This window comes from Mercurialis annua, linkage group LG8 (genome assembly GCF_937616625.2).
Source record: "Mercurialis annua linkage group LG8, ddMerAnnu1.2, whole genome shotgun sequence".
Classification (NCBI taxonomy): domain Eukaryota; kingdom Viridiplantae; phylum Streptophyta; class Magnoliopsida; order Malpighiales; family Euphorbiaceae; genus Mercurialis; species Mercurialis annua.
This window is the reverse complement of record NC_065577.1, coordinates 4,944,064-4,968,135: the sequence shown is the minus strand read 5'-3', so window position 1 is coordinate 4,968,135 and position 24,072 is coordinate 4,944,064. Positions and strand designations below refer to the sequence as shown.

General features: G+C 29.7%; 2 protein-coding genes and 1 non-coding gene across 3 annotated transcripts; 1 reads left to right on the top strand and 2 right to left on the bottom strand.

Annotated features, from left to right (window-relative positions):
- Nucleotides 1-5,156: 5,156 nt before the first annotated feature.
- LOC126662386 (small nucleolar RNA snoR97) lies at nt 5,157-5,260 on the top strand. The gene has a single exon (XR_007635763.1). It is a non-coding gene; the product is annotated as a small nucleolar RNA snoR97 (small nucleolar RNA).
- Nucleotides 5,261-13,741: 8,481 nt separating this feature from the next.
- LOC126661510 (GDSL esterase/lipase At5g08460-like) lies at nt 13,742-18,526 on the bottom strand. The gene is made up of 4 exons (XM_050355362.1): nt 18,218-18,526; nt 16,644-16,868; nt 14,817-15,072; nt 13,742-13,983 (listed from the first exon to the last, which is right to left on the bottom strand). The coding sequence occupies exons 1-4, from the start codon at nt 18,524-18,526 to the stop codon at nt 13,742-13,744; spliced, it is 1,032 nt and encodes a 343-aa protein (XP_050211319.1).
- Nucleotides 18,527-19,745: 1,219 nt separating this feature from the next.
- LOC126660300 (7-deoxyloganetin glucosyltransferase-like) lies at nt 19,746-22,245 on the bottom strand. Its single transcript, XM_050353713.2, has 2 exons — nt 21,586-22,245; nt 19,746-20,771 (listed from the first exon to the last, which is right to left on the bottom strand). Exons 1-2 carry the CDS (start codon nt 22,238-22,240, stop codon nt 19,825-19,827), a joined length of 1,602 nt encoding a protein of 533 aa, XP_050209670.1. The 5' UTR covers nt 22,241-22,245; the 3' UTR covers nt 19,746-19,824.
- Between the last annotated feature and the right edge of the window lie 1,827 nt (nt 22,246-24,072).

Genomic DNA, 24,072 nt, shown 5'->3' with positions numbered 1-24,072 from the left:
AGGAGTTTTCAGCCAGCTCAGGCCTTCGTGTCAGTCTCTCCAAGACTAAAATCTTCTTCTCGCCTAATATGGATTTCCAATGGGCCGTGATCATTAGTAATACGCTGGGTTTTAAGCGAACCAATGATCTTGGAAAGTATCTCGGGTGCCTCTGCTTCACTCTCGTATCACAAAAGAAACTTATTCTTCATTTTGGAGAAAATCAAAAATAAATTATCGGGATGGCATGCTAGTCTCATGTCCTTAGCTGGCCGGATAACCTTAGCAAATCAGTTCTCATGATTATTCTAGGCTACACCATGCAGACAACCTCTCTTCTGAAGGGTCTATGCAACAGCATCAACAGTCTTGTTAGGAACTTTGTTTGGGGCAACAGAGATGGCTCTCGCAAGATCATACTTATTAATTGGACCGACTTGTGAGTTTGGGGGGTAGCGGCATTAAGGACTTAAAGAAGCAAAACAATGCTTTTGTCATGAAGCTTGGTTTTGCGGTCATGACTAAGCCGGATCATTTTTGGGTTTAGGTGGTCCGTAGCAAATACAGATGGATACGTTGTGCCGCTGGAAGTGGAAGCTCTAGCTTATGGAGGAATATTTCAAGTCTTTGGGATATTATTCTATCGGGTTGCAATTGGGCTCTTGGGGATGATAGTGCCGTTAAATTCTGGGTTGATAGTTGGATTGGAGATTTGGGCCCCCCTTAACAGTCTTATTCTTAATCCAAACACTGTTATTGATATGAGCTTGAAGGTTAAAAACCTTATTGTGAATGGCTACTGGAATTGGGATTACTTTACTAGTTTGTTACCAGCTTCAGTCCTTCACCATCTAGCAGCTGTGAGACTTATGGTAGTTGGCGAAGGGACTGACCAGATTTATTGGAATTTAACTAGCTCCGGTTCTATGACGGTCAAGTCTGCATTTGAGATCCAGGATAACTGGAATCACGATGTCACAAATAAATTGTGGAATGCGGTGTGGAATTGCAGGGGGCACATCGTGTGAGAACATTGTTACGGATTTGCGACAAAAATAAGCTTCTTACTAATCACGAGCATAAAAGACGACACTTAACCGATGATGAATCATGTCCTATTTGCGGTAGCTGTGTTAAGGATGGAGAGCATGTTTTCCGTTCCAGTATCTTTGCAAGGAAAGTGTGGCGTAAAATTATTAATGCAAACATCAATTCCTCCTTCTTTAACATGCCCTTCACTAATTGGTTTTCTCTTAACTTACAGGGATTGACTATGATAAAGGCAAAAGGCTGGGTTGTTACGTTTGGCATCACCTGTTGAACTCTTTAAACTCATCACAATAATCTTATTTTTAAAAATGAAAGAAGTAGCTCGAAAGACATTGTTCATTCCATCATATCTATGGTGTTTTACACTGACCAAGCGCAGCGGTTCTCGCAACTTTCTCAGCCTGGTATCGGACCCAAAACCGTTGTTCTCATTGGGTGGAATGCTCCTCCGCCTGACTGGTTGAAGCTAAATACTAACGGCTTTGTTCACTCTCCTCCGAATACTGTTGTTGCAGGAGGGGTTTGTAGAGATAATGAGGGGACATGCATCTTTTGTTATAGTAGGTTTATTGGCAGATGTACAGTGCTTAAAGCTAAGCTTTGGAGTGCTGTCGATGGCCTAGGCATTGCTTGAAATAGAGGCTACAAGAAAGTGATCTTAGAAATGGATAGTAAATTTGCGGTTGAAGCTCCCTTGAGTATTGATACCAGTGTTAATGGTAATTTTAACCTTCTCAGTGTCATTCGTAACCTTCTAGCGAGAGAGTGGAGTGTTCTTATTCGGCACACTTATAGAGAGAGCAACTGATGTGCGGATTGGATCGCAAACCTCGGCTTTACCCATTCCTTAGGGTTGATAGTTTATATAGACATGTTTATTGGCATTTCTCATATTATCATCGATGACATGGTCAAATCCATTTCTAGAATATGTAAACCCTCTTAATTTTCTCTTTGGCCTTAAACTCTCTTTGTAATAAAAAAAGAATCTATATGACAAGTGATGTCTCCTTCTCCTCCAAAAACAAACAACCTCATTATAAAAAGGGTTATTTTTTATTAGTTATTGGTTTCATCAGTGACTTAAGTGGCAAAATGCCCCCTCAACTTGTAAGTAATGGGCAATTAACACATAAATTAATTTTGGGGGCAAATCAATACACAAACTTGGTGATTATGGACAATTTGCCCCATTTTGGCAATTTGCCCCTTCAATTTATAAGTTAATTATCTCTTAAATTGGCAATTTGCCCCTTAACTTGTAAGTTAATTTGCCAAAATGGGCTAAGTGCCCATAATCACCAAGTTCGTGTACTGATTTGCCAATAAAATTAATTTATGTGTGAATTGCCCGTTGCTTACAAGTTCAAGGGACAAATTGCTACTTAAATCTTTATCAGTTATAGCTCAACCTTTCAAAATTGGCAGAATTAATTTATTTTAAAATATTCATAACCTTTATAGCTATTTTTTGAATTTTAACACTAAATTATTACATGCAGGATTGACCTAAATGATTTAAAAAAAATTAAATATTCTAATATGAGTTAATCCGGACGATTTTAGATTTTTTAGCCATCATTAACAAACTCGCAATATAGTAGCCTAAACACCATTAGATCTTACCACATACTCGAACACAACATACACTATCTCTTATCTATGTTAACTCCAGTTTCATTATTTTGTATTTTTAAATATTTACAAATATTAAAAAAATTCGTAAAGCTATTTTTCTGAAGAATTTTTTTTGTAAAAGTATGCTCTACATTGATTAGTTTCATCTCCAACAGCACATTAATGCAATATATTTTTGTGTATACAATGATAGATACACAAAAAAAACTCAATCAATAACAATATCATTATTTTTAAAAATTTATTACCATTGTTGCAAAGATAAAATATACAATTAAAATAAATCTTATACATATCTGAATATAAGTAAAAAAAGAAATATTTATGATTTTTTGATTTTATATAGATTATCAAATTTTAGAAACAATTCAAATATATCTTAAAATTATTTAAATACAACTTAATACATGATAAAGTAGAAAATATATATTATCACAAATGACGCATCTTTGAATACTTTTAATACATGATAAAGTAGAAAATATATATTATCATAAGCAAATATACATCTGTGCTGGATATTATTATAATTTATTTTAAAAAAATACAAAGTAAATTAGGTGATTTGAGTTGAAAACTAAAGAGTATTAAAATGTAAAAGTTTTAATTTTTTTTTTTTACGAGAAAAGCTAAATAAGTTAAAAAACTATGATAATAAATTTATTTATTTTTCGTGACGAGGGAACCCCCGGCAGAGCCCGACCACCTGAGTAAACTCCCGGAGAGGCTAGTCTCGGCATCCCACCGCCCGGACCTCCCACTTAATATGGGTTTAACAACTCATTCACAAATGCTTCCAATAAGTCCTATTTGTGGGAAATGAGATTCAAATCTTGGTTCTTTTAAGCCTCATGCTTACTGTCCACATTTGTAACCAATTGAGCCAACCCATGGTGGGTGATAATAAACTTATTTTCAATTTATTTGTCGCGCTTTTGCATTGTAACATCCAAATTGATAAATAACATTTTTTGATATTAAATTATAGAAAATTATTTTTAACTGCGATGATACTTGCTCTTTATATATCACTTCAGTCCTTCATTAATTATGGTAAATGTGTTAAAAAAACTAAAAATAATAATATTGCTTTAACTCAAATTATGTACATAAACAAAACAATCTAGAAGTTGATTTAATTTTTTGTTTTAATTAGGTTACTCTTTTTGATAGTTTGCACTCAAATTTACCAAAATTGAACTGAAAATCTACTTTTCTATGTAACGTCAAATTAAATTAAAAAGAATTTATTAATTTAGATGGATTATTCGTTAAGTTCGATTTTTGCACCTAATATGATTTTCTAGTTAGCACCCCTCTATATTGATTAAAATATTCTGATAATATATATAGGATGCCTATAAAACATATAAAAATATGAAGGGATTAGCAAATAAGATTATGATAATCAACAACGGAGCCAATATTTTAACATTGGAAGGGCTAAATTGCATATGTATTGCGCGGGGAGGAATTTTTTTAAAAATATAGGCTAAATTATAAAATATAAAAAGTTTTGACACCAACTTTAATTTTTTTTTTAGAGTTAGCGGGCCTGTTTGCCATTAATGCCTTGAGAAGATTACAAAACTATACAAAAAAATTAGAGAAAATTACACATATGGGCTAAACACGGGCCTTTATTACAAAATTGCTAAGGCTCCCATATTCTTTCATCAGTGCTAATTTATTTATTACATTAAAATACTAATAACTGGATTATTTTACATGTTGTACGAGAAGCATCCCTACCCTACATGTGGCACTCCAATTACAATTAACCCACTTTCTCCATCCCTTCAATCTCAACCCTCCCGACACCATTTGTACAGCTTCGTGCTTCATCTCCATTAATCCTCTTAATTTGTCGACCAACATCATCGATTTCACGGTGAATGAGTTAGTGAATTCATATAAATCTCAATTTAGGGATTGTTTATCAATTCTATAAATTAATTAATTTTGGGAATTTTAATTTTTTTTTTGATTTGATTAGAGAAGAAATAAATTTACGTCAGAAATTAAAGGGCGGATGTGAAAAATGCAACAGCAGGACTGCACTTTCTGTTCTAAATTTGATTTATCCGTAATTGTGATGTTGGATTTATTTTGTTTTATTTTTGACAGGTGATTTTAAAATTTTCAGGAAATTTGACACTACAATTCTATTCATGATTTTGATATGATTTTGTCTACTTTAAAATGTTTGATTATAAGATACATTGACCTATGTTTTTGTTTAATTGGCTGACGAACTATGGTAGTGATGATATATACTATGTTTTGAGGTACAGTTGGTATCAAGTTTAAACAGGAAGAACCTACTTGAGATTATTGCATCATTTATGAAATTTATTGGATTATCTGAGCCTTATTATTAGTTGATTCGCATTATGTTAATTGATTTTATTGAAACTATTAGATTTAATTGTTTATTATTCTACAGTATAATTGTGTATTGAATTTGAATTTCAATAATACTCTTGTACCTTTGTTAATGAAAATAGGGTAAAAAAAACTCATGAAGTTTCTGTTGTCATTAGCTTCATGTTCCAAACCCAGGAGCTAGGAGTTAAATAACAACACTAAATTTCTGCTGCTACTGATTTTATTTATTTTGTAATCATTTTTTGTTTGATATTTTTTGGTTATGTGTTCTTAACTTTATGTTTAATTATAACTGAATTCAGATTGCAGGTGATGGAATTTTGGAACCGATATTCTTGAAGATTAACACAGAATATGAAGAAATTGATGCCTCCATCTCTGCTGCTCTTGTGGCTGCCTTGTTGTTGCTCTGATGACTTGTCCCTGCCAGCTAGATAACAGCTGGATAATAGCTGGATTACAGCTGGATAACATGCCATTAGTGTGTAAATTAGGAGTTAAAAATAGTCCTTGATTTCTTTCTATAAATACTGCTTAGTAGCTTTGTATTTCTTTAAGTTTGTAATCTACAAAACTTCAATCAATATAGTCTCTGTTCTCTGTTTGTTTTCTGATATGGTATCAGAGCGGGTTCGAGCCCGGGATCAGGCGTTGCCGCCGGAGTTGCCGCCGCGTTTCAGTTTTATCGTTTCTTCTCCGTTGTACTGAACTGGATGTCCAGTCCCAGCAGTCCGGATTGATTTCAGATTCAGTTTGTTGAGCATCGCTATCGGTGACTCTAATTTCTCGTTCATCGCTATCGGTGATTTTCTATCGGTATCAGTATCAGCTCTTTGCTATCAGTGATTGATTTTCAGTTGCGAGCATTGTTATCAGTGTCTCGAGTTTCAATTTCAAGTTCGATTTCAGGTTTTTATCATTGCTATCAATGATTTTCAGCTTCAAAGCTTCAATTTCAGGTTCCTATTCGATTATTCAGTTCACGGTTGCTCTTGATTTCAGGTTCTATCTCTTTGATTCTTTGATTTGATCAACGTTTGATTTGTTCAACTCAATTCTGATTTGATTTTCTGTTTTACTAAATTCTCAGTTCATCTTATCAATTTCTATCAATTCATAGCTATTGATTTCAATTTTCTATTTTAGTATCCACTATCAGTTCTGGTTCTTGTTTGATAAGCAATTTCAGCTCGTCAATTAAGATATATTCTCATATTCTCTAATTCTTGATGTTCTTCGATCAATCTCTGATTTGATTTCTCAATTTCTTATCCCTTTGTTCACAATATTTGTGATTAATCTTCATTTTTCTCACAAATATCAATTTCTAATTCCAAAATATCTCTGCAAATCCTTTCTCTCTTTGTTATCATTTGAGTAATTCAATCTCAATTTGATTTTTGTTTCATTGGTTGTTTAGTTCATAACATCAGTTTGTTCATTAATTGATATATACAGTAATCAGTTGAATGCATGTATTGGCAAGTATTGGCATTATAGATTGATTTTATTGGAATACTTGTTGAAGAAAGTACAGAAGTTTTGGTTTTGGTTCAGATTCTTCATTAAAGAGTTCTTAGTTTTGCTCACTACATGTTTGCTGAAATTCCTCAATGGAGATGGCAATGAATTAATCTGAATGGCAGTTTGGGGAATGAGTTCATTATATGTGGATTGTTGAAAAAATACACAGTGCTGAATTACTCGGAGTTGTTAAAATGGTTCAGACCAATTATTTTGGGGGATTAACAGATTTATCTACTCCATTTGCTGCTAATAAATTGCTGAAGCTGCTTATCAAGCAGGCATCAAGGCTAAATCTGCTTACAATGTTTTGTTGATGAACATGAAGCATAATGAAGCAACTCAAGGTGCTGCTTATGTGTTTTCTTATCAAGCTAGGCATGTTTGATACCTATGCCTAGCTTGAGGGGGGGGTAACACATAATATGAAGAAATTGATGCCTCCATCTCTGCTGCTCTTGTGGCTGCCTTGTTGTTGCTCTGATGACTTGTCCCTGCCAGCTAGATAACAGCTGGATAATAGCTGGATTACAGCTGGATAACATGCCATTAGTGTGTAAATTAGGAGTTAAAAATAGTCCTTGATTTCTTTCTATAAATACTGCTTAGTAGCTTTGTATTTCTTTAAGTTTGTAATCTACAAAACTTCAATCAATATAGTCTCTGTTCTCTGTTTGTTTTCTGATAAAGATTGCTTGTTTTATTGTTTGTTCGACAACAAATGATATGGATTCGTATATTATTATTTGCTAATTTCGAAATACATGTTTTATACATATCAAATACATATATTATGCATCTCCAATACATGTCAGAAACAGCTCAAATAAGAGACACGATCAACAGCTCTCATGAAGTTACCTCAGAATATGGCGTCGAGTAAGAAGCGGCAAGTTTTTGTATCTTATTTTCCAATGTATGTGTAGTTTTCTTTAAATTTTGAACTTATATTATTTATGTAGTTGAGATGTACCATCTATTTATATTATTTAAGAGATGTGTTATTTTTTATTTTTTATGCATTATGTGATATGGATTAGTATATTATTATTTGCTAACTTCAAAATACATGTTTGATACATATCCAAATACATATATTATACATCTCCAATACATGTCAGAAACAGCTCAAATAGATTCATTTATATATATATATATATATATATATATATATATATATATATATATATATATATATATATATATATATATATATATATATATATATATATATTAATTCATTAAACGTGTTTGATATGTTTTTTAGTTGTATTTGTTATATAAATTTTTGATATATAATTTATACATGATAGATATATCCCTAATAGTATGTGCGTCACTTCGTCAATGGTGGTACCTCAATGCCTTCAAAATACATTTTCGATACATTTCTTATGCATATCCATACATCTCCGATACATCATCAATACATACCAAAAACAGCTTATACATATCAGATACATTATAGATGTATTTGTTAGATACATCTTTCATATACAATTAAAACATGATAAATATATCCTTAATACGTATCATTGATAAATATTTTGTACAAATTACATAGCATGTGGCATATTTTTATTTTAATATATGTTATAGATACATTTTAACTACCCGTAAATTATATATTCAATGCGTTAAATATACAATTCAAATAAAAATACTATACATATACACCAATGATACATTATAGATACATCACCTGATACGTCATAGATGTACCACCGGTACATTATAGATACATTATTGATACATCATAAATACATCAATAATACATTACCGATGCATCTTTGATACATCGTAGATACATCAATCGATTTTTAAACTAGTGGAGTAGCCCATACAAGTGATAATTATATGTTAACGCTAGTTCATCTTTGATCACAAGTCAATTTAATTATTATGCTCGAGAGAGTGTTAGAAAATGAGGCCATGAGTAAAACATTCCCTCTTATGATACATTGCAGACTAAATTTTTTTTTTTGTAATTTTGTTATAACATAAATGTTAAGTTATGATACATTATAGATACATGTTTGATGTATAATTTATACATTGTAATTTTTATATTAAAATTGATGGATTATTATAAGAGGCTATTGATATTATTTAATGCGTGAATTTTAATTAAAATATGTGATACATATATATTTTAATTTAAAATATATTATACATACACCTTCGAGACACATAAATAATACATATTAATAAATATATTTATTTATTTATTTATTTATTTTTGTTAAAGAAAAATGAAAAAATAATAATCAAATATGTCCTTAATACATATCTGATACATAACAGATACATAAATGATACATGTTTGAATAGTTTTGACAAACTGACGCGTGATTGGTGCACAACTCTGATGCGCGTGGCAGACACATGTCAGACGCGTTTCTGACGCGTTTTTGACCTATTTGACGCGTTTTTGACTTTTTTTTACTTGTTTTGTGTGTGCCATGTGTTGCATCCTCACTGATAAGGTATTAAATGTAAAGTTTCAGCTTTTTGAGGTGCTCATGTAATATTTCAACAAACTTAGCATTTTTGTTATTTTCTTCCATTTTTTGAATATTTTTGTTATCTTCTCAAAAAATTAATAAAGTTTACAAAAATGCTAACTAAACTCATTTATTACACTAGCACCTAAAAACTTAAAAAGTTTACATTTTATACCTAACCACTAAATAAGAGACACATGTCTTACTCAAATAGCAAAAAAAAGCAAAAAAAAAAACGTTCTAAACAGCTGTCAAAACGCGTCAGAAGCGCGTCTGACGCGCGTCTTACACGTGCGTCAGTCACGCGTCAGTTTTTCAAAACTATTCAAACATGTATCGGATATGTATCTGTTATGTATCAGATATGTATCGAGGACGTATTTGATGATTATTGTTTCTTATTTCTAAAACAAAAATAAATAAATAAATAAATAAATAAATAAATTATTAATATGTATTATTTAGGTGTCTCTAAGCAGTATGTATAATATATATTAAATTAAAAGATATATGTATCACATACTTTAATTAAAATTCACGCATCAAATAATAGCAATATAACATATTACATACATGTGATATATAAAAAAAATGAACTAATAACAATATGTATCCCCTTCATTAAATCTATCACTATTGATAAAAATAATAAATGTATATATTATTTATGTGTTTCAAAACTATATTATTTATATGTATTATTTATGTGTCTCAAAATTATATTTTTAATATGCAGTATTATTTGTGCGTCTCAAAAACTATTCAAACGGACACAATTTACTTCAGAATTTTTTCATATTAAATACAACTTTAATGGTACATCTTAAATACAAATAATACATATTAAATACAACTTTAATGGTACATCTTAAAATACACCAAAAAAACATACTAAATACACAAATAATATCTCTTTCTACTACTGTAATCTAAAATATTAAATACACTATTGTGCCATCAATTATATAAAAAATAGAGCAAAAAATCAGAAAATATGTCAATAGATGTAATGCGTACAAAAAGTTTTTGATACACAATTTATACATAATGCATATCAAAATACACAAATAATATATATTAAATATAATTTTAATAATACATCTACGATACATAAATAATACATATTAAATACAATTTTAATAATACATCTATTTTAATATAAAAATTACAATGTATAAATTTTACATCAAACATGTATCTATATGTATCATAACTTAACGCTTATGTTATAATATTTTTTTTACAATTTAAAAAAAATTAGTCTGCAATGTATCATAAGAGGGAATGCTTTACTCATGGTCTCATTTTCTAACACTCTCTCGAGCGTAATAATTAAATTGACTTGTGATCAAAGATGAACTAGCGTTAGCATATAATTATCACTTGTATGGGCTATTTCGCTAGTTTAAAAATCGATTGATGTATCCACGATGTATTAAAGATGTATCGATAATGTATTATTGATGTATTTATGATGAATGTATCTAAAATGTACTGGTGGTACATCAATGACGTATTAGGTGATGTATCTATAATGTATCATTGATGTATCCAATATTTATATACATGATATATAAATAAATAAAAAAAGATGAACCCATAGCAATATAATGTTGTCATAAAATTTATCACAAATTGAAGTTAATCTTTGAGTTTATGTGAAAAAATGTAAACATTTTACATAATACATATTAAATATAATTTTAATACTTGTATGGGTCACTAGTATAAAAATCGAACGATGTATCAACAATGTATATTAAAGTATTATTGATGTATTTACGATATATCAGTAATGTATTTACAATGTACTGGTGGTATATCTATATGACGTATCAGGTGATGTATCTAATATGTATATACATGATCTATAAATAAGAAAGATGAACCAATAACAATATAATGTCGTCATAAATGTATTTGTGATGTATCTGATATGTATCATAAATGTATGAAATATGTGGCACCGAACCGAATTTCAATTTTGTATCCAACTTTTCCACCTCGACGCCCAGTATTTGCTGCATAAACTTAAAAAATGAAATTATTGCATTTTAAAAATTATACCCAGTTCTCATATTTATCAAATCTCAAACTCATATTAAAATTTAAACTAAAATAACTTTTTCATTAACAAAAATGTAAACAATAATTACAAACGCTAATTTTATCTAATATTACATAACATCTTTCTAATTAATAATTACCAACACTAATATTATTAAATATTACAGAACACCGTCCTAATCAACAACTCCATCAGAATCATCAAACTCAAACTTTTACAAGAACAAAATATAAGTCATGGTGTGTAAATTCACTTTTAATTCAATTCCTTATAATTGCAAAGGGGGGGATTATCAACGTATGCACAAACATTTTCAAGCTCCAATCCAAAAAAAATTATCAACTGATTGTCTACATACTGAAAATTACAAGTACCTACTGTGAAATTTTAATCTCTATCTTTTACCACAAAAAGAAAAAAGAGAAACAAAATAGAAGGAAAATGACAAAAAACCATAATCAAATCCTAGTTGCTCTTCACTTTCTCATCTTTCTTCATCTCCTTTAGATTTCTCCACTAATTATTTTCTACTAGCCATGTCAACAGATATCTAAAATCCATTTTGAACCATCTGCATTAAATAAAATTAAGAATTAAAAAACAAATATAAAACAGAAATTCAAGAAAGAAAGAAAGAACCAAATTTGAAATTCAAGATTTTAATTAAGAAAAAAAATAAACATAACCTCTTTGCATTGAATTCTTGATTAGTGTTATTATCTTGCAATGGCTTCTTCTCCGGCGTTGAATCATCGAAAATTGCACTTTCAATCTCCGACTACAATCTGACCGTCCTCCAAGCAACATACCCAGCCAAAACCGCTCAGAAAAATACCAAAATAAATCTAAAAAGGCACATCTTTTACTCTTTCTTGAAACACACAGAAATAAAAAATGAGATTCCCCACGTGGCTGAGAGCAATCCTGATGCAACACTCGTCTTCCTCGTGCTGAACCAAGCCTCGATCTTCAGCTTCCGTTTGACGATGGAGTCGTTTGATGAGCTGGGAATCGAGATTAAAGTGCTTGAAATTGCAGATTATCTTTTCTCGAGGGCCCTCCACCTCTATCACCTTGACTTTCACCTGTATTTTAATGTCGTATTGTATGTTCATCAGATCTCGTCGGAGTTGAAATTGTTGAGTTTGTCGTTGTTGTTGACGATGCGGTGTTGAGCGAAACTTTTTTAATCAGACGTTTAGCTGCATTAATAATGGTGTTTTGGAGCAGGGCTAGTGGGGATGATCGGAGAGAAGCCGATTGTCGGGCTTGAATGGTGATCGTCACGACAGCGGTGGTGGCAAAGGAAATGTGAAAAGGGATGGAGGCGATAACTAATTAGATGGAAGGGTTAGGATTAAGTAGGTATTAATTGTAATAAGTTATCCTTTTTAAGTATTTATTGTAAATGACAAATTAGCAGTCAATGAAAACAATTAGGAAACTTAGCATTTTTGAAATAAATCAGCGCTTTTGGCTTATTTCTGTAATTTTTCCTAATGCCTTCCCCTATCAAAGGAAGGGAATGCAACCTTGCCCGATCGAAAGAAGCCTCTATAGCAACCAGAAGGCCATAACTGATCCAACTCAGCCAAGCATACCAGCCAGGGAGCCAAAAGAGAGTGAGTTCATCCTTAGTAATTGATGGACAGGAGCGAGAATCTATATACTCACAATCACGGTTTTTCGAGCTATAAGACAGGTGTAAGTGAGTAAGTAAATCTATCACTTCAGAATCGACTATAACTTGTTCAAAAAACAAAAGCTATAAATTATGACTTGTACGAGCGAAATGGAATATTAGTATGAACACTGATAAAATTTGAGAGAAAAAGAAAATTTATTTAACCGATGTGGATCTGTTTAAGAACAGATCCATGACTTTGGAAGAATAAACTCATATAATTATAGTTATTATAAAACCAAAAGAAGAATAAACTCAGTATGGAAAAAAAATTAATAACCGAATATATTATATTTGTTTTTATAAAAATTCTTAACTAATTTAATATTAATTATAAATAAAAAAATTGATATAATTATAATAAATTTACTAATATTTACATTGACGAGTTACGTTACGAGCCACGTGCATAGCACATAATGCGAAACTAGTATAATCAAAAGGCAGAATATACAAAAAAAACTAACTTTTTCTCAAAAATACAAATCAGCTCTTTTATTTTTTGGACATAATTAAGCACTCGTGTTTTTAAAATTGAACAATTAAACTCCCGTTGTTTTAAAATCAAACAAATAAACTCTTTTAATTTACTTTTGGGGCACTTACACCCTTAAATTTTTGATAAATATTTTGAACATTAAAATCATTTTTGAACTTTTTTCCTATATTATTATGAGAGACATGTCAGTAATTAACGAGTATTTCTAATAGTGTTGGACGAAATGAGTTATTTGTTCTATTTGAAAACAAAAGAGACTTAATTATACTAAAAAAAATAAAAAAAAAATCTGTACTTTTGTAAAAACTATAAAGATTTTCGTACCTTTTGCCTAATCAAAATGAACCAAACTAAATTCAAATCAATCAGAATGATATCATAAATTAACTTACACCGAATTAACAAAATCAAATTGATTTGATCGGTTGGCTCATCACTAATTGTTCTATATTAATGGGATAAACTTCAGATTGAAGATGAGAATAAAAAGCCTTAAGTATGATTATATCATTGACTGCTTCTGTAGGATGAACACCATCAAAGAACACATAATTGCTTCTATCTTTACAAATTTTTCCGTTTGGCTCACAAGCTGCGCCATTGCTTACGGATGTTACTTCACAACATGCATTTCTTGAATCTTCAAATCCTGTTATACACAAATTTTATACATAATTAAAAATTTAAGTTTGATCAACTTATGGTGTGAATAATTAATTTTTGTAGAACCAATTCGTTCCGAGCATTATTTTGAATATTAGTTAATTCAAAATTGAACGTAATAGAACGATAAATGTCTATCTAATAAACTTTAATGCAGCTGAAATATCTAAATTCTTTATCATAGTGCTAGTATATTTTTGCTTTCAAGAAAACAAATCTATAGTGTTCTGATTAAATATATATATTGATCGAAAGAAAATTTATTTTTCACATGATATTCTAATGTTAAAGACGTTGTAATTCAACTTTAAGATATTAGATATGTTTCTCCATCTTTGTGGTATTAAAAAAATATTCTGTATTTATAATCAATGTATTATTTAATGAAATGTGATGATCGTCAAAAATAAATAAAAAACAGGAAAGACTTTTCCACTTTTTAAAAATTATCCAAACCTTCTAAAAATTATAAATTTATCTCAATTTTACAAATTCGCTAAAAATTTATTTAATTTTCCAAAATCGATTTAATAATATATGTGTGGTATTGTCAAATTGGCATAAAATATGAAATTATAATTTAAGGAAACCACGTGACTTTTAAAGGATTATACAATCAATTTTCACTTATGTACAATTAAATTAATTTTAGAAATTTGGATAGATTCCAATGAAATGGCTTAATTGAAATAAATTGACAATTTTTAAAAATTAAATATATTTTTATAAAATTTAAAAATGCTTGATTTTTTTGGTACAACTAAACCAAAAAAATTATAATAAAAAGGGATAATTTCATAGGAAAAAAGTTGAAATTACCACTAGAGGCAGGATTTAAGATGAGATCAATAGTGATGTCATAACAATTGACTAAGACAATGTTGGAAGCAGGCATTGTTGAATCTTTAGAATCTACCAAAGATTTTAATTTAGAATTGAAGAGTTCAGCAGCTTCGTTTAGATGCTGAATGCATAGGACATCAGCTAGTTCTTGGGATTTTTTGGCACTTGGATAACAACCCAGTGGATATGCAGACATCATTACGAACTTTCGAGCCCCTAAATTGTACAATGTCTGCACCAATATCATCAGAATTCGTTAAATTTGCATTTCTAAAAGTTATTTTAATTATGATGGATAAGTTTAAGGCCTAATCGCTCAAAATCCTCTATTTTTAGCCCCTTTTGTAATTATATCCTAAAGTAGGATTTGTTTTTTAGTTTTATCTTAATTTGTCCTTTTAATCTGTGTTTCAATTGTACTATAAATTTTAAAAATTCTGTCAATTTAATTACTTTAAAGATGAAAAATTCAAAACAACTAAATAGAATTGCATTATCATATTTTTTCTATTTAAAAAATACTAACAAATCCTTCATCTTTTAAAATTTTCAAATAAATCTTGAATAAATAATTAATTAAGTTTTTAAATTTTATTAAAAATTAAATAAATTAAAAACCAAATTATTAAAATTGCTTCTGTCCCCATCGCCGGCACCGTATACTGATACCACCATGACCCACTGGAGGACGGAGTTCTTTCTTCGATGGAGAAGGTGCTGCCGTTCCTTCTTAAATTTGAAAAGGAGCGGCAGCTCCTTTTCAGATCTGAGAAGGAGCGTCCTTCTCAGATCTGAGAAGAAGCTCCTTCCAAGATCTTGAGAAGGAGTAGCAACTCCTTCTCTTGAAAAAGCAAAGAGCTGCTTTTACTTCTTCTCAGATTTCAAAAGGAGTTCCAGCGGGTCGGTAAAAAGTAAATTTTTTTTAATTTTTTTAACTTATATTAATTATTAATATTTTTTTAATTTTTTTGTAAGTCGATTTCATGTGAAGGGTATTGTTTAACGGTTTTGATTTTAAAAAGTTATTGATAATTTATATAAATTAAGTTATTATTATTTTTTAATTTTAGTGGGGGAGAAGGCTTTTATATCATCAATAACATTAGCGTCTAATTATAATATACGCAAAAAATGAAGGATTATTTTAAACCTTTTTTTCAAGTGAAAAGAGGTTAGTTTAATAATTTGGGGTACAATTGAAACACAAAAAAGCAAATTAGAGTAAAATTGAAAAAATTCCTACATAAAAATATAATTGCAAAAAGGGCTAAAGGCTGGGGTGAGGGAAAAGGTCGAGTGATTAGGCCTAAGTTTAAAATGCTTACCTCAATTTCTTAGTTTTATTTAAGGCGATTTGATTGAACTCGAAATTTTATGTTTAAAGATGATATAAATGTCAACTGAGTTACACTAAATTACGGTTTGTATTCGGTACAAATTGAACTAAGATAAAATTTGACGTTTTTTTAAAAAATAGTAACCTTGGAAGAGTTTTGAACTATGCGAAAGTTTTAAAATAAATACTGAATAATTTTGTTACAAGATGGATATTAAATTTAACGAAACGTTACAAAACAAGGACTCTCGGCCATTTTTTTGTCCAATCAGTAGGGAACACGTGACTGAAAGTTCTTCTTTTATAACGTTTCGCTAAATTTAGTATCTATTTTGTAATTAAAAAACTTATCCAGTATTCATTTTGCAATTTTTGTATAGTTTAGTACCCTTTCAAAATTTATATATATATATACTAAGAATATATATAAGAATGCATGAGAAAGAAGAGAAGGAAAAAAATTGCACCTGAAGGTGAGTTGACAATGAGTTAATGAGATTTATAGTGAAAACCTCAAGAGAGACATTGGGTGGATTAGTGAAGAAATTGAGTGTGTAATCATTCCCTCCAACTCCAAATACAAACAAGTAATTTTTTACAAATTTATCACTTGTCTCACCTAATTCCTTTTCTAATTGTGGCAATGTAGCCTCCTCAAAGTTCTTCATTTGCTTATGCAAACTCATCACTCCCTGTTTTCATCAAAACTTGAAGACTCAATTTTGAACTTTAAAAAAAATCACAAAATTTTCAGAACTAAATTTATCATTTAATAGTGCAATCGACATGCTAAAAGATATAAAATTATTCTCTATAATAATAGTTAAAACGGCAAAAAAAAACTATCATAATAACAAAATATCTTGAAACATAAATTTGATGGTCTGATCCGTTTATTTTGTAAATTCTAATAGTTATGTCTAAACAATAAATAAAAGGTCTAATCACTCAAAAACCCCTCACCTTTAGACTTTTTTTCAATTCCACCCCGACGTTGAAAAATTGTCAATTTTACCCACTTTTGAATTTTCCGTTTTCAATTGTACCCCAAGTTTTTAATTTTTATTAATTTTTTTACTTAAATGATGAAATCATTTAATTAACTAAGTCTAAAGATGAAATTAAATTCTTTTTTCTTCAAAAAAGTACAAATAAGTCCTTTATTATTAAAAACTAACTAAAAACTATAATCAAATTAACACTATTTTAAATTCTTAATTAATTTAACTAAATTTAAATAAATTTTAAAAACATACAATTAATATATGCTAGACATGGAGGATGTTTTTAAATTTTTTTCAAGTAAAAAAGACGTTAATTTAATATTTCAGGGTACAATTGAAACACAAAAATGCAAAATAGAGTAAAATTGATAAATTTTCAACGTCATGGTATAATTGAAAAGGGGCTAAAAGGTCGGGGTTTTTTAAGACATTAGGCCTAAATAAAATAAATGAAACGTCTAAATAATTAAATTATAATATTTTTTAGTCTCCCAACTTATTTTTATGATAATTAATATTCCAAAATGAAGGAAAAATGATAGAAAATTTAAAAAGAAATTCTAGTTTTATAAAAAAAATGTAAATTATCTGTTTCTTTATCTAAATTGAGTATAATAAAATTTCTAAAATATTTCTCTGAAAATGTAATAATTGATCATAAAAATAACTTAATGTATCTAATTTTATTAAATAGACTCTTTAATGTTTTTATTTGTTTTTTAATATAACTGCCATGACTTGTAGTATTGAAGGATCATATTATTAAAATTATTTTTAGAAAACATTTATGCCAATTTTGTCATAGTTATGGATGTGTGACTTAATTTTACCAAATAAAAATTACAAGTGATAAACTTCCAATAGTTGCAATAAAAAAATAATGGTACTCATGAACAGGTTCTACCATTGCATCTTCAAAAAAACGTAAAAATGGAAATGAAAATGAAAATGAGAATGAGAATGAGAATGAGAATGAGAATGAGAATGAGAATGAGAATGAGAAGATGATAATAAAATAAAAATTGTTCATATCTTACAAATTGTGATCCAGTGTCGTTTAGAATTCCTGAAGCACCGGACGCAAAGCTTACACCGTGGATTATTTTACTTCCGACGGTTGAAGGATCTAAAAAGGGTGGAATAAAAGGAAGATGAAGCTTATCGGAAAGAAAATCGATAACATTTTTTCCATTTGTGAATCTTCCTGTTGGTCCGTAACGAAAATCTACTCCATAAGGCGTATAATTGGATTTAGAATTTGTGTTGAGAAAATTATTGTTGCCATTGTCAACCAGAGAGCTACCAAACACAAACATCCCCCTCACTACATTTTCATTATATTCCATACTATAGCATTTGCATGAGAAGAAAATTACAAGGATGTGAATATATTTGAATGGGATTTTGTTTCTGGGCATTTTGGTGAAAGTTATTGATTCCTTCAGATTGAACTAATTAATATATAGATATATAAAGAAATAAACTTGAAATTAATGTGAAATATTAATTGAGTCGATTTAATTCTGACTTATTGAAATAAACTTTGAACCTAAAAGAAAATGGCTTGATTAGTGAACATAATTAATAGTACTATTAAATGAGTCAACTTACCAAATATGTCAAAGTAAAATTAATTGAGTTTAACTTACCAAATAGGTAAACATTATTAATATAGAGAAATTCTTAGATATACTCAGTCCATCACGTCATCCGTGGACTAAGCCAATTATATCATAACACTTCATTAAAATGAGGATATTCTTGTAATATCATTATTAAAAGTGTATGCAAATAACAAACGAAATTACAAGAATACCCTCATTTTAATGAGGTGTTATGATATGATTGGATTAATTTACGAATGACGTTATAGACCGAGTCTACATAAGAATTTCTCATTAATATAATCAACTTAATTTCCTTACCAAATGTGCATATAATGAGTTAAATTAATTTCCTTATCAAATATTACAAACATATAAAGTGGATGTTTGGTTGAGCTTTTTGGTGGAGATTTTAACTTTTACTTTTTAAAAAACTCTACTAATTATAAAACCAACCAATATTTTGATTTTAAACTTAATTAAATTAATTATTTCTAATTTAAAAAACACATAATAATTGGACATTATATATGTTTAAACAATATTATGTTAATCAAAAGTTTAGATTAAATTATTAAAAATCATAAAACTATTTGATTTTAACCGCGTAATACGCGGGCATCGACCTAATTACATTAAATTATTAAGATAAACATAATAAAAAAAAGCTAAAATTGACATAATTGTAGCTTCACAGTTTCTATAATGCCTCCACACATTTTCTATTAAAACATAATTTTATCAAATAGTAAAATGATGTAAAAGAAATTAATGACTCTCATATTATCAAAAAAAAGTCATCAAATTAATATTTAATATTTCTTTTGGAGTTTAAGAGACATCAAATATTAATTTGGTGATTCCCATTCGAGATACTCTAATTCACTTATATACACAACAACAAAATGATAGCTTAGCAATGTGGGAAAAATTAACACAACTTCAATAAGATGATCACGTCTACAAAATTAAATTATTATTATTATTTTTCAAAATAAAACTTAAGTTAAAATACAAACTAATGAACATAAAATAACTTTCTAGTTTTTCTTTCCAAGAAGTGCAAGAAATTTCTCAAAATTCTGATAAGAAGAACCACCAGGTTTTATAGCTTCTTGTGCCTTCATTTTCCACTCTCTTGCATTCTTTCTCATTCGATTTCCTTTCTCTCCTTCCATCACTTCTCTTACAAGACTTTCAATTTCCTCTCTTTTTACATCACTATTTATCTCCATGCCAATCCCCCATTCATTACAAGCATACTTACAATTTGTCTGTTGCTCAGCGAAAAACGGCCAACAAAGCAACGGAACACCGGCGGACACACTTTCGAGCGTCGAATTCCAACCCATATGACTCAAAAACACTCCTACCGATCGATGTTTCAACACTTTTTCTTGCGGGCACCAACTCGCTATTAATCCTCTACCCTTTGTTTCCATTAGGAATTCGTCGGTATTTATAACATCAGATTCGCCCGTTACTACGAGATCACGCCTTTTGATCCATAAGAACGGCTTTTGGCTATTCGCAAGTCCCCAAGCAAACTCGTTGAGTTGATTAGGGTTAAGTACTGCTATACTTCCGAAATTTACAAACACAACCGAGTTAGGTTTTTGTGAATCGAGCCATTTTATGCATTCCGAATCTTCTTTCCACAGATTCGAACTGATTTCCTTCGGTTTATCTCCCGGAATGTGATCACCAGCTTCCAATAAATGAAGCGGACCGATGCTGTAAATGTCGGTAGGAGTAAAAATTGTCGAGAGGGCTTGTAAAGCGTCTTGTTCGAGTGCATCGTAGGTGTTCAAAATGAGTGCAGAAGCTCTACGAATATGTGAAATCAGCTTTGGGACAAAATTAAGCATTATTGCGTTTGGGTCTGTAGTTCTGATGAAAGATGGAAGATCCTTTAATCGGATAGATTTCATGCCTGGAATCCAATCTATGGTAGTTTCCAAGTATCCATTTGTTAAGTAGCTTTCATCTGCAAAACCACAAGAACTAGAAATTCTTAAGTAAACACAATTAGCAATCTCATAATAGACATATGTAAATAAATCCACGTTTAGCAATTCATGTCCTACAAGACCAGAAATTCTTAGATAAACTCGGTCCACAACGTCATCCGTAGACTAAGTCTATCACATAATGACACGTCATTAAAATGATGACAATCTTGTAATATTACTATTCAAATGTGTAAATAAATATTAAACAAATATACAAAATTGCCATCATTTGACGTGTCATTATGTTATAGGCTTAGTTCACGGATGACGTGGTGGACCGAGTCTACCTACCTACAAGACATATTTTGAATACCAAAACCAATTTTGACATCTAAAAAGGTAAAAAGTAACCTCCTCTTGTTGTAAAAATGATGGTTAATATATAACGAACGAAATAATGATAACCATTAAAAGAACTATAGGTCGGTAACTGTAAACAAACTTAACTTTTTATTATCGATTACAATTTAATTTTTAATTTTATATAATTTTATATTAACTTAAAAGGTTTGTTTCTATCAGGGGCGGAACTACCCTTAGATTAGGGTAGGAGTCTGCTCAGGCTAGGGCGACGTCAGAAATTTTTTAAAAATAGAGAAGTGTTTATAGTGAATTTAGAGATAGACAGAAGCTAAGTACGACCCGTCGGAAGGTTAGAGGTGAACTAAAAATTAATATCAGACTGAAAAAATCTTGAATCTGCCGCGGGTTGAAATTGTAAAAATTTCAATGAGATCTTTCCTAAAATAAAATAACAAATTGTATATTAGAAGCTTGAAATGAATGTACCTTTAAGAGGTAAACCTCTTTCAACAAGCTTAGAGAATTGGGTGTATGCCAAAACACCACAACCACTAGGTGTCCAAAACAATACCTCAGGAACTCCGAACTCTTGAGCTGCATCAAGAGTGAAACTCATCGAACCGTCAGCAATTATACAACTCACCGGCGGCAAAGATTCCGACGTAGAAGAAGCCTTATTGATCTTATGAAGCAAATTTTTAAACGGAACCAAACAATTCTTTGAAGTAGATTCACAAAGAGAAGGAATATCTTGTGTTCCGCCGCCATCATCGTCGTCGTTATCGTTATTTAAATGAAAAAGACCGTCAGGGATGGATTCGAAGCGAAAATCCGGCAAGCCGGGGGATGTTCCGGATGTAAGTAAGCGTCTGTGATTGTATTCCGTGTTGACAAAGGTAATGTAAAAGCCTTTGGAGTGAAGAATTTTGGCTAGCTTGAACATAGGGTTTATGTGACCTTGAGCTGGGAACGGTACACATACAGCATGAGATTTATTAGCATTATTATTTTCTGAATTGAAATCCATTTCTCTTAATTTTTTGGATCTGAAAGAGAGAACTGTGAGAATTCTTAATTGATTGCAGCAGAAAAAGAAGCCAATATTTGTGCAGTTAAACGAAAAATTCTTATGGTAAAACATATAAAACTATGTATATATCCATTAAATCTATGCCACGAAATATAATCACATTAAATAATTTAATCAATAAACAACACTTACTTCTAATTAATATATATTTAGTCATTTTTTGTTTTAAAAAAAAAGCATATATTTAGTTATAATTTAAAAAAATTAATTTTAATGATAGAGTAGGTTTACCTAAAAAATTATTACAGTTTATTGATCAGATATCTCTTTTTTATTGAAAAGTGAACGTCAAATCACTAAAACAGAATAAATTTAGTGATGGTAATTATTTTATAGAAAATAAGATAGTTGAATTGAATAAACACAAAAGTATTAAATCTCCAAATCATCTATATTTAATTTTAATAATTTGAGATTTTTCATTATTAGAAAAGAAAGATAAGTTTGAAAAGAAAAAATAAGAAGTGGACCATGCAGCTAGAGAGGCAAAATATTCAGTTATACTTCTTTGTCATGATCGTTACTCATAATTGTAAAATTCAGCATGTGATGAAACAGTTTTCATAATGGTAAACAGACAAAAAATTGATATACAATTTGGATCAATTTCGGTATAGTTTGGCTGGAAGTGTAGCTATATTTTTAAAAATTAATAAGTAATATTGTTTTATTTAAATTTTTTAAAAGTATAAACTACTATTTATTATTTAAATGATTAATTGTACTCTCACTAATCATAATAAATATATTAAAAAATATTTCTATATCAAATAAAATTTATAAAAATAATTTTATAAATTTTTATATTATTTTAAATAAGGTTATTCAATTTATTTTTTATAAAAATATAACACGTCATTTAAACTGCCAAGATGGTTGATAAACAATTTTGATCCATTTTTATGATTAATCTGCAAGATTGATTCCTGACATATATTATGGATTTATTTTATGTTTATTTTGCATTTATTGTTGAAGCTCTAATTTCGGTTTATACTTTCGTCCTCCAGCCCTTGTCACGATCCGAAAAATCGGATCGTGACAGGTCCTTTCAACAAACAAGCTCGGTTCCTCTAGAAGATCAAACAAAAATAGTAACACTTGTCATGTTCCTCCAACTTGATCATGGGAGAACATGGATTGTCCTTCTATTCAGACTCCTGAAGTTGGCCGCTTTTCTTCTCAGTTTGTATACCGTGGATCTCAAATTGTGTATGTGAAAAGCAAAATAGATGAGGTTATTAGAATAAAAAGCTATTTATTGATTGGATATTATATTTAATTATATTATGGGTCATGTATTTTATGGATGGTTCATAATTTTACATAATGAACTATATTCATACAAAACAATTCCCTGAAAAAGGATCCAATTCTATATCCAAATGCGATGTTGTCTTTGAAAATGTGGTTCCGTAGTCTCTTTATGTATTTTACTTAACTAACCTATGATGCACGGAATTCGTTAAAAAATGATGCACAGAAACTTTATTTAGGGTAAGTTTTTCTGTTTCGGAAACGTTTCTATTTTGGTAATTCTCAAAAACTCTTTGGAAACATTTCGCGCCCGTATTTGTAAATACTAAAAGTTCAACTCATTTCGTAAAGGCCTAATGTCTTAAAAACCCCCGACCTTTTAGCCCTTTTCAATCATACCCTGACGTTGAAAATTTGTCAATTTTACCCTATTTTGCATTTTTGTGTTTCAATTGTACCCTGAAATATTAAATTAACGTCTTTTGCGTTTGGTAATTTGTTTAAAACATTCTCCATGTCTCGCATATATTGATTGTATATTTTTAAAATTTATTTAAATTTAGTTAAATTAATTAAGAATTTAAATTAATGTTAATTTGATTATGGTTTTTAGTTAGTTTTTAAAA

Excerpts from the sequence above, each read along its gene's own strand:
- LOC126661510 (XM_050355362.1), bottom strand. The coding sequence starts at position 18,526 with ATGGAATATAATGAAAATGTAGTGAGGGGGATGTTTGTGTTTGGTAGC. Across the intron at positions 16,869-18,217 it reads ACGACACTGGATCACAATTT|GGAGTGATGAGTTTGCATAA; the intron begins GTAAGATATGAA and ends TGATGAAAACAG. Across the intron at positions 15,073-16,643 it reads CATTGTCAACTCACCTTCAG|ACATTGTACAATTTAGGGGC; the intron begins GTGCAATTTTTT and ends ATATTGGTGCAG.
- LOC126660300 (XM_050353713.2), bottom strand. The coding sequence starts at position 22,240 with ATGTTTTACCATAAGAATTTTTCGTTTAACTGCACAAATATTGGCTTC. Across the intron at positions 20,772-21,585 it reads AAGAGGTTTACCTCTTAAAG|ATGAAAGCTACTTAACAAAT; the intron begins GTACATTCATTT and ends GTGGTTTTGCAG.